The sequence below is a fragment of the Argiope bruennichi genome, chromosome 11, assembly GCF_947563725.1.
Source record: "Argiope bruennichi chromosome 11, qqArgBrue1.1, whole genome shotgun sequence".
NCBI lineage: Eukaryota > Metazoa > Arthropoda > Arachnida > Araneae > Araneidae > Argiope > Argiope bruennichi.
In genome coordinates, this window is record NC_079161.1 from 21,201,974 (window position 1) to 21,223,145 (window position 21,172).

At 31.3% G+C, this 21,172-nt stretch overlaps 1 protein-coding gene across 1 annotated transcript in view; it reads left to right on the forward strand.

Annotated features, from left to right (window-relative positions):
- Window positions 1-21,172, forward strand: part of LOC129956916 (glypican-5-like) — a 315,931-nt gene that overhangs the window by 29,481 nt on the left and 265,278 nt on the right. The window contains exon 2 of the mRNA XM_056068952.1: window positions 10,198-10,359. Coding sequence (XP_055924927.1) covers window positions 10,198-10,359 — 162 coding nt within the window. The remainder of the gene's footprint in view (window positions 1-10,197; window positions 10,360-21,172) is intronic.

The window sequence follows — 21,172 nt, forward strand, 5'->3', positions numbered from 1 at the left end:
TTTCTTGTTAACTCATGTATTTGCTTTTTTAATCTAGATGTTTCTTGAATTAACATCTAAATGCCATAAAGTTTTTTGAGAATGAAAAACACAATTAAAATTGACGGAAGTTTGATCCACATTCTGAAATATTAAAAACACTTGTTTTATAAGAGTCATACCAAATTCTTGGAGCGAAGCATTAATTCTCTTTTTAAAAAATAAACTAAATGTAATACTGTTTGAAAAGCAGCTCAACGCTTCAATGGTAGCTCATACAACATGTAGGTGATAGTCGGAACAACTGTTAGTGTCCGCTGCTCACGCAGCATCATGTTTCACAAAAAAACATCACACACAGCATATGTGTGATGCTTTTTTTTCTCATACACGAAGTATAAAGTATAGTAATCGATAAAAAAAATTAGAATTCGAAATTTTGATGAATCTTCACGTTTTAGTTCTAAAAACACATTTTTGTAAAATGTTTGTCTCTCTGTCTGTGACAAAGATGTCTCAAAAACACTTTGAGCTAAACGGTTGAAATTTGGTATACGCTCCTTACATCAAATGTGTAAACTTCTATCCAATTTTGAGTGAAATCTATTAAGAGGAAATCTGTCTGTCTGACTGTTCGAATATAATTAAACAAGATAACTACAAAACGAGGAGAGCTGGAAAGATAAAATCCGGTACACTGATTTAACATCTATATTACAGACACATATCAAATTTTGAACCAAATCCAACTAAGGGTTAACCATCTGTCGGTCTGTATTTTCAGAAGCATGTAAACGTGATAACTCAAAAGCGCATTGACTTAAATATATCAAATTTGGTATAAAATTTTGTGACGTCAAGTGTAGTTTTGTGTTAAACTTTGGTTTTTTAATCGGTTGGGAAATACGCATCTGAAACACGAATTCACTTTTACTAGAGAGTATTAAGAAATTGTTTTGGGAGAATATTCTCTCTGGTTGGTTTTATGTGCATATTCGCACATGTTGAATTATTATGTGAATTTCCTTAAAGTTTTTTACAATCAATTCTTTAAAATTATTGCAGGACTCTGTCGTCGTTTGACTGCGTAGACGTGCGACCATTAAAGTCTTAAAATACAACCTGCGTGTCTGTTCAGATATGGTTAAAAGTCCAAACCTGCGTGTCTGTTCAGATATGGTTAAAAGTCCATGTTATGCTCTGTTCCTAACATGCAATTCATTACTTTAGATTAAATAAAATATAAAGCTAACGCTATAGGATGAAGAAAGCAGCCATAAAGCGATTTCTCCACCCTTCCTGAAGCGTCTTAAGACATCTGACGCGAAGAAAGAGAAAGAAAAAAGAAAGCAAGAAAAGCTCCCAAGGCATAATTAATTTTTCTCTTTGATCCACCCACGACCCACCACAGACGTGTATGAAATCAAATTCATACCATCACGACGCGGAGAAAAGAAAGGCAAGAACATAACAAACAAATTGGCAGCAATTTTCAAATTGTCACCTCTCTCACTCTCTGATTGGTCTGCTTTCTTATTTCTGCTTAATGAGATTTGATACGAGCGACACACGTGAGAAATTAAATCAGGCATCCATCTACAACGAGTTAATTAGTTTTCCACCAATCGGGAGCTTTGCTTTTCGTGACAGGGAGGTTGGAAGTTTCGGGGAAAAGTTTTCTCCGAATTCGTCAGAAGGCGCAGGAATGAAAAATAAAATTAAATAAACCTGTCACATTCAGAAAGGCGGAATGCTGGGAAAGTAAGAGATAGATAAAAATTGGGAAATTGACTCGTCGTACAGACGCAACCGTGAGTTAATAAACCATCGATTAACTCTTGAAAAATGTTTAAGTCGATTCTAATTGATGTCCGTGGAAATTACGTCGCAGTAAATTATTTTAAGTGCGATATGAGGAATATTTGGAGAATCTATGGAAATCAATCATATTGGAAGAGGAATCTATGAATGTCACAAAATATCTATATGTTACCGTTAAAGTATGTAATGCAGTTATTTCATAGAATACCTAGTTATTCCATGAAATAACGGATCGTGTTCGTTAAAGTGTGTAATATGTTCTTAATTTGACACTTTAACTAGTTATTCTATGAAATAACTAGGTATTCTATAAATTAACTCATGAGAGACAGTTAAAGTGTAAAATAAACAATTTATCTAAAATGAAATTAAACTAATGATAGACAATTAAAATGAAAAAGAAGCAATTTATCTCATTTATGCAGCGAATAAATGGTATTTATGGAAACGTACCCTAAAATCATTTGTTACTACAAGGATGACTAAAATGACACTTGGAATGACAAAGAACATTATTTCTAAAACAAAAACATTTTTTACTTCTAAAACAAACAAACAAAAACATAAGTGCAGTAGGGGTGGAAGGTAAATGTATTTGTCGTGCGAGATATATGACATAGATTATTTTACACTTTAACGCGCTGCAGATCGTTATTCTATGAAATAACTAGTTAAACCATGAAATACAAGAGAGTTTTACACTTTAACTTACACGATCAGTTATTTCATGGAATAACTAGGTATTCTATAAAATAACAGATTTCATACTTTAACGGTAACATATATATAAATGGTGTCCCAAAATTTACGCAAGATGTTAATTTGCCACCATTCATACAGCAAAGTGTTGGCAATCCTATTAAAAAAATATTTGACAATTGATAGTTTAAGTTTAGTAAAAATGAAGTGTTACAGGATACAACAACGTGTTTTCATTGTGGAACAATATTTCAAGAATATTAAAAGTCTTTAGGCCTCAGTTTGAAAATTTGAGAATTGGCTCCCTCAATCGTCTGATTTAGCACCATTGGATCTCTTTTTAATGGGGTTATTTGAAGTCAAAGGTCTATGCAAAGGTCCTTACAAGCACGCGTCATTGAAGGAGGAAATTTAACGCTGCATTAACAAAATCCAGCCACTTTTATGCAAAATGGTCATGGAAAATTTCGACGAAAGAGTGCGTATGTGTCAGCAAAGAAGTGGAGGCCATTTGCCCTATGTGTTACTCCATACATAACCTTATTTCGTGTACTTCAGGATGCAATAAAAATATAACAATTAAAAAATGTTTTTTATTGAATGTAAATCTTGCGTTAACACGTTCTATCGTGTAACGCTCCATTTTTACTAACTCTAAATTATGATCTATCAATTATTTTTAAAAAGGCTTATCAACACTTTACTGCACGAATGGTGGCAAATTCAAATAAATTCAATTCAATTAATTTTAGCATTACAACCTTTATAATGCTAAAGTATGTGGCACAAAAATCGCTTTATTGCTTATTGTTGAATGGCAACAGTCGTATGTAAACAAACAATCACAAAAATTTCAGATTACTTCATTAAGCATTTTTACAGTTACATGGAATTGAAGACTCTGTCTGCCTAATAAATGAAGCAAAATATAATTAGAAATATTCTAGAATGTTTGTGTCATCAAAAAGTCCATTCAGTGAGATGGAAGAAAAAATATATATATAAAAAAAAAAAGTCAAGAAACAGATAGAAACAAAAAAGTTGAATGAAGTGCAGAAATAGGCTTAAGCATCGCCAGATGCGTAATCGTTATAAATTTGCTTATGGAAATTGTTTTTCATATCTTACAGAAATAACCCTTAGTATTATCTTAAAATAAAAGATTTACTTTTTTAATGATACCTGTTCCATTTCAAGAACAATTTTCTGCCTTAATTTAATTTATATAATGCGAACATGCTGAAAAAGATCTCTGTATGCCTTTCGTAAGATTCGATTCGATTCTATTTTCAAAGAAGTAAGGAATTGATTTTTGAGAAATGAAGATTCTATGGCAGGAGAATCTACTGAATATTCCAGATGTAACAATATTCTGTGCATATTACTGAAATTTAGACTATTATATGGAAGTCACACACACGCACACACACACACACATTCTGTGCATATTACTGATGTTTAGACTATTATATGGAAGTCACACACACACACACACACACACACACACACACACACACACACACACACACACACACACACACACACACACATTCTGTGCATATTACTGAAGTTTAGACTATTATATGGAAGTCACACACACACACACGCACGCACACATTCTGTGCATATTACTGATGTTTAGACTATTATATGGAAGTCACACACACACACACACACACACACACACACACACACACACACACACACACACACACATTCTGTGCATATTACTGAAGTTTAGACTATTATATGGAAGTCACACACACGCACACACACACACACATTCTGTGCATATTACTGATGTTTAGACTATTATATGGAAGTCACACACACACACACACACACACACACACACACACACACACACACACACACACATTCTGTGCATATTACTGAAGTTTAGACTATTATATGGAAGTCACACACACACACACGCACGCACACACACACACACACACACAATGACTTAAATATCTGGAATTTGGTATGAGGATTCGTGACAATTGGAATTCTACGTCAGATTTTAACATCCGTTGATTTTTTTTTGGGGGGGGGGCGTGTAAAATGCAAATTCGTTTTTTTGGTGCTTATATATTTACCGCCTCCCAACGATTATTCGGGGGAAAAAATCAGCCAAGGTCGCAGGTAAGCTGTATTGTAACTAATTATATAATATACAAATATGTTTATTAGAATGGTACGAGGAATTTTCGAGAAGACCACTTGCATTTATATCAATGGAGAAAATGGTTAAAATTTTCTTCCCATTTTGTAAGAGGCAAACATTCCAAATTGTTGACTCTCTGAAAATCATACTTAGAAAGTCTACTCCATAAAACATGGCATTTCCGTGTGCTTAAAACTATTCTAAAAACGAGAGTGGACTTCAGAATTTCTGTCACGTATCTCCAAGGCCATTTATACCACTGGCTACAAAAACGCTAACGTAAACTGTCGTATATGACAATCTTTTCTTTTTTATACATTCCTTTCAATTTGTTCCATCGATTTTTATTGAAAGTTCATTTTTGTTTTGTTAGGTTTCAAGATAGAATAGTAGTTTCGATTGGAAAATTGAATATTATCGATTTCTCTAAAAAATATACCGTGCGTGGGCTTCATTCGTGTACGTTTAATCCATGAAGATCTGACATTCTATTCTTGTAAACCATGATTTCATGATTTTTTTTTTTTTTTTGAAAATAAAAGTAAATAATAATCAGTAGGAGGGACCTCACCAAAATTTTCTCATATATTCTTTAACCCTTTAAAGGGCCGTTTTTTTTTCTAGTCATATTATGTTAAAATATTTTTATGCTTGAAATTAGAATAAGAAAAGGGATTCATTTAGCTTATTAGATAAATTTAATTTGATTAATTAATGAATTTGGTTAATTACTAATTAAGTAACAAATCAAGACACATCATTTTGTCTGAGATAAAGAACTGAAGCATCTAAGTTTCTGACTTACTAAAAAAATTTGTCAGAATTTACGCCAACCTACATAACTTCATACAAAGATTGATAAATTTGGTGGGAAGCATACTTCCCACTGCCCTAGAAAGGGTTAATAAAGTGTTGCCCCGTGCCTTGACAGAAGGGATGGCACTCTTCTTGGCAATACATTATGTTTTAGGATTAAATTATCGATAACTATTTACATATATGCAATTAAATTCCAATTTAAATCTTAACTCATTTCTTGGAGTTCCTACCAATATGCAATCTTACCAGTATCGGCCATAGATTCCCGCGTTCTTAGGCATGACAAATTTATGAGGGAATATGCGGGAAAGTTTTGTGAAGACAACTCACTTGCTGGTTACGTGGCAAGAGCGGACAGTGGTTACAGCGGACACGTGAGAGGAGCTGGGTGGGCAGGGCGGACATTTTTGCACCTATTGTGTTGTTTCCCTAATCAGTCACATGTCATCTATTGTGTCGTTTCGAGCTTTGCACCTGCTGTAGAGATAAGCCGATATTTTTGAGAGAGAAGGTCTTTCTCATTTTCTCAGTAGATGTTTCATCCTTATGAAATGTGTATGTCGTTTTATATCGTCGAAAAAGCTGTGATGGAACCCATAGCCATTTCAGTAAAATTACTCTACAAAAAAAAAAAAAAAAAGGGAAAAGAATGTTTAGTTGTAGACGATTGGCCACACCGTTTACACAGAAGAAAATAAACTAGGAATGAGTTGGGTATGTGTAAAAAAAAAAAGACACATCGTTGTAAAGGGAATGTAACGACAAATTTTCAATACGAAGTACTGAAGAAAACTGAGCATTCCTGCGTGCCCAAAGTTATTTATTTATAAATATTAAATATTTCTCTGAAAGTTTTTATTTTAAAATGCATTCGCACTATAATGTAATATAAATAATTAAATTTGATTGGCACAAATGTATTTATCCTTGTAATTCGATAATTAAGTGCAAAAACAGAAAACTTCGGTGGTGTAAAAAAAAAAAAAAAAAAAAAAAAACGTTTTTCCACGTGAAAGAGATTTGCCACTTAAAATACTGTTTTAAATTATATTTGTGATTTTTCAAAGTATTTATTTACTTATTTATCTGCACCCTTTATCTGTTCTAAGATGGGGGGAAAATGTGTCCACTCTAACCACGATGAGTTTCGGAGTGTCCGCTCTGACCACGAAATCTTATGTGTCCGCTGTAGCCACACCACCCACTTGCTTGCTGTAGTCAAGCTATAATGATTCACAACCGAATCTAATGATTCATTTAATGACTATTTTTTCAAAATGTGAATTTTTTTGGCACAATTTTCTAATATTCTCTCTCCGAAGGCTATTTCAATGGAATAACCTTGCTTTTTATACAAAATATCCCTTTTAGATAGACACATTTGCGAAGGGCCTTAATCAGTCTCTCTTATATGCAGTCGAGGGTGATTATTTAAACTAATAGGCCTGATTAGTCCTTTCCCTCTTGTCACTTCCTCTTTTGTGTTGACATTGAACCCAACCGGTTTGTTTTCTATTTTCCTCGTGGACTTTTAGGCAGAATTCTGAGAATCTCCTTGACTTGCGTAGTAACCTTTTGATCCTTTTTTTTTTTCACATTATCTAATTATTTTAATTTTATATTTTTCATTTTTGTCGATATTTTTGTAATTTTAGAGCGTTTGCTGTTTTCTTTCTTTCTTTTTCTTTTTTTTTTTCTTGTTGAAAGCTCTTTATTATCCTGCATGGAAGTCGCATTATAGGATTTGTCAGCTTCTATTTATACTTATAAAAAAAGTATAGTTCAGCAACGGATTGTAAAACCCTCCGTGCTTTTGCGCATGCGTGGGAATGAGTTAAATTCGTGAAAATAGGGGCGAAAGGAAAGTAAAAGGATCAGATGTTTACATGTAACAATGAAGACTCGCTGTTTTCTGAGGCGTAAACATAACAGATAGAGATTGTAATGCCGGTTTACCGGGATACCGAATACCGGTATTTTGAGCCATTTGTACAATTTCGTAATACCGGTATTCACAAGTTTAAATACTGATTTTTCGGTATTTACTAGAAATTTTTAAAATTATCTTATAATTGTTTAAATTGTTCAGGGTTCGCCAACATAGCAAAATAGTATACTTTTTTGTTTTTATGTCTCCCTAACCGGCGAAATTAATTAGACTGTGAATACAAAGTTGCATCGTACAATCAAGAGAAGTGATAAAATACTGTATGACAATGGATTGTAAAAACCTCCGCGCTTTTGCGCATGCGTTAGGATGGGTTTAATTCGACAAAATAGGGGTGAGAGGAAAGATGAAAGGAGATGTTTAGGAGGAGATTCTAAAACACGTCGGAACAGTTTACTCCAAATGATGGAACGATTTTTAAAATGGACTCTTTTTTTAATGGACACACCAAATCCCTCACCTTCCAACATGGACGGAGGATTTTTGCTGAATGCGAGCTCAGATGTCGTCCTCGTCATCTGACTGCTGTTCAAAATGACGAGGTCCGTCCCAAAATAGCCCTTCTCTTGCTTTAAAAACGGAACGTTAATATAACTAAACTAAACTTCTCTACTCTAGTTGAAAAATTGCAAAGAAGGGGTCATCTAATTAGGTAGATGGTCCAAATATCTTTCATGTATCTTAGCAATGAACGCATTAAAGTATTTTTAAGATTGAATTTATGTCCGTAGAAAATAATTGTATGAACGTGATTGAAATGAAATTATATTTCAATCCGGAACAATGAATCAGAAATCAAGGTTGTCCATGGTTCACTTTATTCAACTGTATTCACACAGTTAATATAGTTACTCTCTAGTTAATTGAATTTATTCTCTTTTTCCTTTCAGTATAGCTAATCAGCTAATTGGACTTGCTGACTAACTGCTGTATTCTAACCAAGCGCCGCGGACCTCTGTTTAGTCTTAATTAACTAGTCTGCATGCGGGTTTCATTCTGATTTACACTTCCGTTTCCGTAGAATTATGGTTATTCCGTGGCCTTCCAATTTCGAGTTTTGCGTATTCATATTATTATGTCCCAAGATAGCGACATCCTCCTGAGCTGCTCTGTGCCGTTTAATATTGCATGGGCATATTACCTCAGTTCTGTGCGTGAGCTGTAATTATTGTAGATTCCCTTGTGTAGCTGGTGTCTCGGTTTTAGGGTTATATTAATTTAATAAATAACATAGAGTTAAGTCCACATTATTTATTAAATAATTTATTTATTTAAATAAAGTGGAGAGAAACTTTTGTCGGGATAAGCATCAGTTTAAAATCTCTTTTAATGTTAAAATTTTAATTTTTTAATTGGAATGTTTTATTACTTTTTTTATTATTTATTATAATCAACGAGGGGGTAGCGCATCTTCCCCGTGATCTAGGCGTCCCGGGTTCGAATCCCGGTTCGGGCATGGCTGTTCTTCATCTGTGTTCTATCTGTGAGGTGTGTGAATGTGCTCCCTCTGTAAAAAGGGGTTGTGCAAGCGAATGTGTGAGTTTCATCTTCATATAAGCGAGGGGCTGCCAAATTTGGCACGTAGTTATTTCTTGGATAGTAGGAGCTCCTCAAAAAGGAGTTTCCAAAATTTTTGTTAGATTCTCAATTAAAAGTGAATCAAAGTGTTGACATTTATTATTAGTAAATCAGATCAGATTATATTATTATAAAAACGCCATTTTTATATCACTCTAAAAATTCAACAAATACATTATTTAGTGACATCTATTTTATTTCCCTTCAATTTTTTTTAGGTAATTTTAATGAACTTTTGAAAATATTTTTAAATATTTCAAATAATTTACATTTTTTTATTTATTGGTGTTTTATTATGGTGTGGTATTATTGGTGTTTAATGATGATGTTTACTACATATTTTTTCTGTCCCTTTATTGCTGTTGTATAAGTAAAAGTAAATTTTAAAAATCAAATAAAGATAGATGAATTAAACCTTAAACATTATCACTTTACAATGTTTTAAACTAGAATAAGCTAATTGTTATAAATTTTTGCATGAATTATGATGTATAAATTTGCTTTGTCTTTTTATACTGTTTTACTTGCTTTATTTCAAATCAGAGCAACGTGGAAAAATCATGTTATATGTACCGATTACTTATTTAACATACTTTTAAAAAATTCCACATCATAATTACAATTTACTTCTTTAACTTACTTATACTTATTACTTATTATTACCAATTACTTATTTAGTTTATTGATACGTACTTATTATTATTATCGATTACTTATTTAGTTTATTTATACGTACTTATTATTATTACCGATTACTTATTTAGTTTATTTATACGTACTTATTATTATTACCGATTACTTCTTTAGTTTATTTATACTTACTTATTATTATTATCGATTACTTATTTAGTTTATTTATACGTACTTATACTTATTATTTATTATTACCAATTACTTATTTAGTTTATTTATACTTACTTAATATTATTACCGATTAGTTATTTATATAATTTTAAAATTGTTTCTGTGTTTGATTCTTTTTATCAAGTCTTTGCTCATTATACATGAACTGTTATATTAGGAACTAATATTACATTAAGCAAATTTTTTTTCTTGCATCTTTAATTTAACGAAATGCTAGCGCAAGAAATTACGCGTGGTGTTCTCTGCTAATCAAACCTTTATCCATTCATTTGAATTTCGTATAAGTATGTTATTTGCTTATTTACTTTGTTCTTTTTTCCAGATGAAACGCCTCAATGTTCTAATTCATGGAATACTTCCTGTTGTACACCCACCATGGAGAGGCGGTATTTTGAAGCTAGCAAAAAGGAGTTTCAGAATATGCTACAGTCTTCCAATCAATTTTTGCAAAGTATATTGGCTTCCAGCGCAACCAAATTTAAAGGTTAGAAAAAAAAAATTGTTATTATTTTATTTTTCACCTTTGAATAAATTACTCTTTGACCAACTGCTATAAATGTCTTCTGGTATTTCACTAAAAAAAGGAGCAGTTATTCTAAAATATGTATATATGTTACTGTTAAAGTACATAATGCAGTTATTTCATAGAATATCTAGTTATTCCATGAAATAACTGATCGTGTCCTTTAAAGTGTGTAATATGTTATTCATTTGACACTTTAACTAGTTATTCTATGAAATAACTAGGTATTCTATAAATCAACTAATGAGAGACAGTTAAAGTGTAAAATAAACAATTTATCTAAAATGAAATTAAACTAATGATAGACAATTAAAATGAAAAGGAAGCAATTTATCTAATTTATGCAGCGTATAAATGGTATTTATGGAAACGTACCATAAAATCATTTGTTACAACAAGGATTACTAAAATGACACTTGGAATGACAAAGAACATTATTTCTAAAAAAAAAAAAAAAAAAAACATTTTTTATTTCTAAAACAAACAAACAAAAACATAAATGCAGTAGGGGTGGAAGGTAAATGTATTTGTCGTGCGAGATATATGATATAGATTATTTTACACTTTAACGGGCTGCAGATCGTTATTCTATGAAATAACTAGTTAAACCATGAAATACAAGAGAGTTTTACACTTTAAAGGACACGATCACTCATTTCATGGAATAACTAGGTATTCTATAAAATAACGGATTGCATACTTTAACGGTAACATATATACATTCAAGTTCATAGCTTTTTAAACTTGCATAAGTATGTCTAAACAATTTTTTTGCGACGAATATAATGACATTATTTCTAGAAAAAATATATGAAAAGCAAGATAGTACATTTTATAACCCTTGGTAACCATGTAACCACATAGTATACTATCACTCCCTCCCTGTCGTAGTAGCCGGGGTAATCTAAATAATAGTCTATACAGTATCAATACTGGAACTGAGATTAGATTTACCATCACAATCTCTCCCTTACCGGATGAGGTATGTTCTATCATTGGAGTAGAGATAATTCGACTTTAAGCAGGTAATATATCCCCAGGCAAACGTGAATCTACTTTATAAGTCGACGGTTTCTTATCTATGTGGCGCTTTATGTAAAGTTCCGGACTCGAAGGATCCTATTTCGTAACCCGATTCTACCATAGAACTGTTATATAAGCATGTTTGGCGTTCGTTAGTTAAATCAATAAGACTTAAGCCCCGTTCCCTTTACGGATATGATTGTAAATCTGACCAATTTTAGGACCATTCTCGCCTGTGGACGTCGGTCGGGAGCTTCCTGCAAACTATCGGTAAAATGAACAGACATTAAAGAGCCCCAGATTACCGCAAAGGAAGGAAAAGAGGGCAAAATGCGCCGGACTCAAGGCACACACGGGCCATGGAAACGGGGCTTTAGATGTCTTCTTGCCTAGTTTGGTTTGTGTGTAGAGGGGGGGGGGGTGCTGTTTCATGTGGCATCTTCATCTCCGTTCAGAATTACGAAGTCCGCCCCAAATAGTTATGCGAGTGTTGCTTCGAATCCAGATGTAAATATAACTAAGTAATCTCAACCAACTAAGTAATGTCTTGGAGCCCCCTATCACCTCTTTTTGAAGAGAAAGCAACCAAAGAAAATTTTTTTTTTCTGTAAATTTAACTATTCTTAAGTAGTATGACACTGACTTAACTAGTATGACTAGTATTCATACTAGTTAAGAATAGTTAAATGTACTGAAAATAATTTATCTTCTTTTCAAATGTTTTAGCTAAGAACTAAATATATAACAATTTTAACTTAGTATTAAATTATTAGCATTAATAATTGTACTGATTTATGTTAGTTTTAAAAAATATGAATGAAAATCGGAATTTAGCCTGCAATAGATGTAGATTTCTTTAAAATGATATTAATAGAATGTTTGAAGATTTGGAAATATATAATTAAATTCATCATTTTTACAAGAGACTTGGGAAACCAGAAACTGCTATTAAAAGGAGTAGAAAACCTTTATTATAACCAACGCAGTTAGAACGTAGTTTTTGGTGATTAGAAAAATATCAGTCTTAACTTAAATCAATTGCATAAATTTATTCGCTGCTAAATTAATTATTTATTTTAAAATCTGAAACATTCGAATTCATATCCATCGTTGATGAAAATGGCCGTTAAAAAAGAAAATAAACAAATCTTTCTGAATTTCTAATTCTTAAAATTCAATAAATGATATTTCCCTCTACGGGGAAAAAAAAGCGTAATTTTTAATCTGAAAGTATAAAATTCCGCGGCGTTGTTCGGAATTTAACGATCATCGAATCTTTATTTCATTTTAAACCGCTTCCGATTAACGTTCAAAAAACGGTTTATGGAATTACGATTAAGATATTGAATTACGCTTTATTTTCCCGCTGTCTTAAGATCTTTATTTACTTCACAAATCCTATCATTTTGAAAATAGTTTTAATTATAATTTCAATCCCACGACAGGTACGACATTAAATTGGCACTCCTTTTGGGAATTTCGGTCGTAAAATAAAATGATTATTCAATAGGCATTCTTATTAGAACATTTCATTTTCTCGTTTGGCAGAATGCCTGGAATTTGTTGCAGACATCGTTTGTGTCGCAGCAGTTAATCCGTGGTTTCTTTTCAGCTTTCTTTCTTTCTTTTTTATATCTTTTGTCTGCATAGTTTTAAAGTGTATTTCTAATTAACTTTGACTAGCCATAATTTGTTTTGATTAGGGACGTTGAACGAAACGTTGATTTGTTTCGACATTGCGTTTACGATGTTAAAACTTTTTGTAAAAGTTTTGTTCTTGATCAACTTTTTGTTCGTTATACAGTTGATTCAATTAAAGTTAGCTTTTAAGAATGCTGTCGAAATTTTCGTTTCTGTTGCCAGTTTCCTTTTTCTATTCATTAGAAAATGAAATTTGAATTCACTTTGAAGTTAGTATTTAAGAATGCTATTGAAATGTTTATTTCTGCTACCAGGTTTAATTTTTTTTATTAGAAAGTGAAATTCGAATTCACTGAAAGCCAGCATTTAAGAATGCTATTGAAATGTGCGTTTCTGTTGCCAGATTTTATTTTTTAATTAGAAAATGAAATTTGAATTCACATAGTTAGTGTCTTGGAAAAAGTTAAAATGCGTGCGCAATAAAATATAGCAATTATGTGTTGCATTAATGCATGCAAACGATTATTTTTCTTTACAAATCTTTTTCATTCCGTCTATTATGCGAGTGAAGATTTTTAAATATTTTTTACATTCCATGTTTGATTCGAAATTTGATTGGAAGGTAAACAATTAGAGTTATACTCTGTTAAAAAATAATTAAAGACCTATATTGGCAAAATTTATATTAATGGCTTTATTTGTTATTAATTGTAGACATTTCTGACAGTTGTGTTAATTCTCGAATTCTACGAAATAAATAAGCAAGAAATTAATTAGCTATTCATATGAAGTCATAGTAGGATTATTTTGAAATTGAGACCTAATTAAAACCCAACTTCAAAACTTTGAAAACATAGATATAAATTAATTTGTTTTTGCACTTTTTCTCTTGTCTATTTATTAATTTTTTGTCTTGTCTCTATATTTTTTAAATCTTATTAATGCCGAGTCCTAATATTGGTGAAAAAGTAAAGAGAGGAAAATCTTAATAGCGTAATGAAGTTTTTCAGATATTAACTTGAACAAAATTAAATAAAAAAACATTTGAAAGATTTCAAGGATTATAGTAAATAATTTATAATCAAAAAATTAGTATAAGATTTCATCCTTCCGTCTGTTTAACTAACTGTTGATGATATAAAACGAATAAAATGTACTGGAACTAAAACAAATCATTTTAAAATTCTTATTGAAGAGCTCAAAAATGTTTTTTTTTTTTAATCATTTTTTATTGTTCTTTATAAGAAGAAAGTAGAACAGTTTCATTTCCTGTCAAATAAAATGTTGATTCAGCAAACGATATTTTGGACTGTTAATATTTTCACTGAAAGCTTCTTAACTTTTTTTTTTTTACTCAAACGGTATTATAGTAAAAGAACTTCTATTGAGGGGAAAGCTCTCTTTATTTCATTGGCTGTTGCTGTTTCCTTACCAATTCTGCGTGCACAACTGGCAATAACTCAGGGTTCCACAAAGGGTCTCAATAGGCCTCGTCCAAATTTTGCCCCAATTTATTTATTAAGGCTTGGTTGTACATTGTGACTTTCTCCTCTTTGTAACAATTTCCTGCGACTTTTTTACTTCTGTTATTATTTCTCATCTCCTTCAATGGAACGAAAAAGTATTTTTTGTTATATATTTTTTTTTATTGACGCTGTTGTCCTCGGCTAGTGAAAAAGACCTTGAATTGGCCGTTACCCTTTCTCTTCTAATTATTTCCTTTCTCGTCTCGTTCCTATGGCAACAAAAATGTGGTTGCATTTTTTTTTATTACCTTTTTTGTTCGACGCTTTTTTTATCCCCTTATTCCCACTTAAAAAAAAAAAAAAAAAAAAAAAAACTTGCTATAGTTAACTTAAATTTTTCAATGCACTCTTCTGTTTATTTATTGATTCGTTTTTGTCTTCGTCTGCTGCAAATACCAAAGAACATTCTTTTTACGTAAAAGCTTTGTTCTTCTAGAATTTTCGGTTAATTGTTTTTAAAAGTAAATGCAGTTCTTTCTTTATTTTTTAAATCTTAAAATAAAAAACATAACAACAACAAAAAAAAAAGATTGTGTTATTTTTATTTTTGCTTTCCCGTATAAGAAGTTTGTCAGAAGATTTTATCAAAATATTTCGATGAGTTAGAATGTTTTAAAATTTCTTGGTCTCGAAAATACCAATTTTAAAACTATATATTAATATATTTTTACTGATTATGAACGAATGATTAAAAATTGTAGATTGTTGAACGTTTGGTTTTCTCCCAAGTCTGTCTGTAAGGAATTTTGGATGACCATCCAAGTGCAGACATATAGACAAAAATTGATTAACTTCTGTAGTATCCTATAACATATCTGTATCACCCTAAGTTTTAAGCGGATATTTTTTTTAAATTATTGATTTGCATTTAACTCTTATTTTAGCATTTTTTGTAACAAATTTTGGCATAAAATGAAATAATAAAATACTTGATTATAGATCACTTTCAAAATAATTAATATCATTGTCTGACGTATGAAAATTTTGAGCTTAAAAGTAATTTTGGACAAACACAATATTTACTGGATTTGCTAACTTGTAAATTAGTCAACTAAATGAAGGGGGAAGGAAGGCATCGAATCATTTTCATCTGTAAACATGAGGGGGAGGGAAAAACATGATAAAATTATAAGAATCTTGGTTTTAATTTTAATTCATATTTTATTCTGATGTGAATAAGTTAGAATTACACGGCTCTTATAAAACAAAGTGTAACCGCAAAATCAAGTGCCCTGAAAATATTGAGAAAAAAAATCAAGGTCTCTGGTGTTTGTTAAAGTTAAGGTGTCTCTAGGCAAGTAAGTGCCTATTTGATAATTTTAATTCTCAATTTTTAATGCACATGTCAAGTGAACAGACAAACAAGGTTAGAAGGATCAAGGTTGGTTTAAAAAAATAATTATCAGATTTATTATTATTATTTTTTTGTATGGTGATATATTATTCAGAAACATAACGAGCTATTTGTAACTCTTTACGAAATGGAACTAAAAATATTAATTAATAAATTAGCTTATCAAAATGTATTTCATTGCGCGCGCGCGCACACACACACACAAAAAAAAAAAGGAAAATTGAAGATTTATCTAATTGAATATTAATTCAACCATTGTTGGGTACTGATACAATCGACGTCTTGATGCATATTGAGAATCTTAAAGTAGTATAATAGATATTAATAATATAATAATAACTAGATCCAGATTCAATTGAAGCTTATTGAATAAAAGTTTGAGTTAAAATAATAATTTTTTTCTGATATTTTTATTTTTATTGCTGCATTCGTTTCAAATTCTGAAATGTATACTTTAATATCAAAATTAGAACATTCTTATTAAATGACTATATCTCCAGAATTAGCGGTAGGCCCTAAAATTTTATTGTATGTCACGGATTGAAAAAGAAAAATGTGCTGCATTTTTATTATTATTATTATTATTATTATTGTTGTTGTTGTTGTTTTGCTGGCTCGTGTTATAAATATTAACCATAGTAACTTTTTGGGGAAAAAATTGGATAAACGCTTAAAATTCCCAATTTTTACTATACATTAAAAGTGACTAGACGTCCAGAATTAGAAAGGCCAATGTTGGTTTTCGACTGTTAGTCCTTTATTGAGAATTAAAATCAATTTATATTAGATGTCCCGTTTTCCTGACTTTTGGTATTATATGAATAATAATTTTATTCATTGACTTAATTATTTTAACATGATAATATGTATTATCTGGCATGATAATATCGGCTGGCATATTATCTGTAAATCAGAAAATGTATTTACAAATAGAAAAATAAATAAATACATTTTTTTTAAATTAAAAAAAAAGCGTTTTACAGGGCAGACCGTTGAACCTCGATTTAACAAATATGGCATACAGTTACTTATTAAGTATTAGGAAAAAAAGGGGGAGGAGCCCCTCCCCTTTTTTTTTGCATTTTTATTAATAACTCTGAAACATATTATTGTACAGAAACTATTTTATATCACTTTAAAATGAACATATTAATAAATAATAAAATGATACCAATTTTATTTCCGTAGAACTTCTTAATTATTTTAATAATTTTTTTAAAAAAATTGTCTATAAATTTTATTAAACTTTATTTGTTTCACTTAATGATATAACGCGCGTTAAGGCGAAATTAAAAAAAAAATATATATTAATTTTTTTAATAATGCGTAGAATAAATTTTAACTTTTGATTTATAATTAAAAATTTTAAATTAGAAATTAACGCTCTCGCAGTTAATGTAGTTAAGAGCACGTTTTAAAGAAATAAAATAACGAAAAGCCAAGCAGGTCCAAAATATTATCATGTTGTATAGTTTCAATTTAAAGGTTCAAATCTCCTTTAAATTTTCAAAGTTTTATTTTCGATATTTTCTAATTATTCTGATATTCAGATTGTAGTTCAGAATATCTGGTCTCTTGTTTATGACCGATATATTCAAGATATATTCATTTAACTCATTTACACGTGACTCTGTAAAAATATGACATCAGAAATGGGTAACACATTTTAAACGACGATTGTTCGAGAATCTTTCTTAACTAGTATTTAAATAAATTTTATGCTCTCGCTGTCTAATAGGAATCCATTCAACTAACTGTTGTCAATATATTTACGGCTTGTTTTTCGTCTAACCGCCTTTAATGGGGATTGAAATTTTTATGTTTTGGCCACATGACACCATTCATAATGGGTTCTTGGCGAAGGTTTACGAGCTGTTTGTAAAAAAAAACTCCATGAATCAATATAGTAATTACTTATTGTTAAGCGAGAAGTGCGTCGTTTCATTTCCGTTTGCAATCGAATCGGTTCACGTGATAATGTATCAGACACTTGAGATTGGATGTCTCTTTAAACTTCTGAAAGGTATCCTTATCTGAAAAGATAATGCCCTTCTTGATGCAATTGGATATAATATATAAGTAGATATTAATAAGATTTTAAGATAGTTATATTGGAGCGAATATACACACGAAGTAATAAAGTATTAATTAAATTGGAGCACAAATGATTTAAAAATTTTACTAATGGTCTTTGTCGATCAACTTATTTGCTTTCTGTAGTTTTTTCCTGGCTGTTGAAATAATAAAATTGTTTATAGTTGAAATTTTAGATGACATTTATTTAAAATTTAATTCCTTTTGAATCTGGAATACTGAAAAATAATTTTGGTCTACTACAAATTATTGAACTTGTAAATAGAACAAGTAATATATAAAAAAACAATTAAGTCAATTCCTACTTAAGTCAACAAATTTCTTTATATTTTTTATTAAATAATTACAATTAATAGAAAAATGTATTTAAACTTGAGTGGATGAATAAAAAGTATTTTATTAACGATTGAAAATTTGAGCAAGATGTATACAGCGAGAGTGTGAGCTAATAGTAGGAATTGAAAAAGCGAATGTATTAAGACATAAAAACGAAATGGAAATTCTATTTCAGACTTAATGTGTGAAAAAAAGCAGTTTTTACTTTCTCGTATGCGTAATATAGAGAAAGCACCGCCATTGTCGCCGTCTCTACGTTTTAGACCTCCTGAATTCGAAAAACATATCTTTAGAAAATGTCCGTTTGTCTGCCTATGACTCACAAACGTCCTAAGCTAGACGGTTGAAATTTGGTATACGGTCTTTAAATCAAATTTGTAGATTTCTGTCAAATTTTGAGTAAACTCTGCTCAGTGGAAGTTTGTCTGTCCGGTTGTTCGAATATAATTTAATGCGATAACTACAAAACTAAGAGAGCTAGATGGATTAAATTCAATACACAGGTTTAACATCTATAGTGTAACATCTATAGTAAAGTTTGAGCAAAACAACAAGTGGATCGTGTGTCATCTGCACTGGGGATTGATCAACTAGGGGTTGATCGTGAATCGGTCTACATTTTCACAAGCATATAAACGTGACAACTCAAAAATGCAATGACTTAAATATTCCAGACTTGGTATGGGATTTTGTGACTACAAATACAGTTTTGTATCAGATTTTTGCTTCAACACTTATGAAAGTTTGAGCAAAACAACAAGTGGACCGTGTGTCATCTACACTAGGGATTGATCAACTAGGGGTTGATCGTCAGTCGGTCTATCATTTCACAAGCATATAAAAGTGACAGCTCAAAAATGCCGTGACTTTAATTTTCCAGACTTGGTATAGGATTTTGTGACTACAAATACAGTTTTGTATCAGATTTTTGCTTCAAAACTTATGAAAGTTTGAGCAAAACAACAAGTGGACCGTGTGTCATCTACACTAGGGATTGATCAACTAGGGGTTGATCGTCAGTCGGTCTATACTTTCACAAGCATATAAACGTGACAGCTCAAAAATGCCGTGACTTTAATTTTCCAGACTTGGTATAGGATTTTGTGACTACAAATACAGTTTTGTATCAGATTTTTGCTTCAAAACTTATGAAAGTTTGAGCAAAACAACTAGTGGACCGTGTGTCATCTACACTAGGGATTGATCAACTAGGGGTTGATCGTCAGTCGGTCTATACTTTCACAAGCATATAAACGTGACAATTCAAAAATGGAATGACTTAAATATTCCAGACTTGGAATGGGATTTTGTGACTACAAATATAGTTTTGTATCAAATTTTTGCTTCAATCGGTTGAGAAAAACATGCCTAAAGAACAAATTCGATTTTTTGGGTACTTTTGACTACAGGCCATGGATTAATTGCCAAACCATTAACCAAGGATGACACGGGAGATTCAGTAAAAATACTAATATTTTGTAACTATTGTACGCCTATGTCATACAAGGCGTTCTGTGGCATGACAAGTTTATTAAAGAAAGATCATGAGAGAATGTTTGAGGGGAGACCCTCCTTTCTGGATTTTAAAAGTGGCGAAATCGCGAGATTCGCAGTTTCATAGAAAAAAGAAGCAGTAAAAACGTCGTTATAACAATAAAATGCTTTGATACAGATTATGTATTAAATTACAGTTTTTTTACAAAAATGTATTTTCTCAATTTTTTTAATTCGGAAAAATGTTATTCGAAAGAGAAATGGTTCATTCTAATTCACAAATTTTCCATTTGAGGAATTTTCTTTATTAACGGAGTTCTAAACTGGAACGATGAGATAACGTTCAATGATCGTCTGAAGTTTGAGAGTGTTTGGTTAGTCATAAATGCATCCATGGATAAGTGGATTTACTATGAAAATGGCAATATTTTGTTAAAATTTAGCTCGTTACGATTTTTTATTTACAACGCATACATTGGATTAAAGCCATTAAAACTGTTAAAATGCGCTTTGTCATGATGGTTTTCCCATTTTTTTTTTGAGATAGACTCGCCGTCTCTGGCAGATGTCTAGTCAGCAAGCCTCGTAGACATGGCGTCTACCAAGTTAATCAATAACGGCGGGGGTGTAGGCATTGCCCTCTGAGGCCTGCCCGCATGGCTTTTTTATTGTAATCGAACTCCCTCCTACCTATATGGGCTTCCGGCCTTCCCCCAAAATGGGATAGAGAGACATTCCGTGCTATGTTGCAGCGAAAGGTATCGGTCATCGTTTACACAATGCTGCTCTTTTTAGTTATCCCACGTAAAGGGAAAGTGGCTGTCTATTTTAAAATCGCCATTTTGGCAAATTTTGTTTTTTTTTTATAGTTTTTGTAATACTCTTATCCTTTTTGATTAATACAGTAATTCTCTTTTAATATGAGCATATTCGGAATTCAAGAATTTTGGTAACATTAAGCAATTGATAACAATGGTCGAAATGGGTAAGACCAACTACATCACGATTGGTCTCCCTAAAACTTTCTCGCATACTCTTTAATAAACTTGACATGCCAGAGAACGCCTTACTTATTAATCTTTGGCGTGAATTTAGCATTTTCACTGAATCTATAGTGTGATCTTTGGTGAATTCTTTGGCTATTTGGCGAAAATCGAATTTGTGATTTAGACATAATTTTCACAACCGATTGAAACAAAGATTTGACTCAAAACTACTCTTGTAGTCGCAAAATCACATATCAGATTTGATATATTTAAGTCATTGCAATTTTAAATGATCGCGTTTGCATTTTCTGAAAGTACAG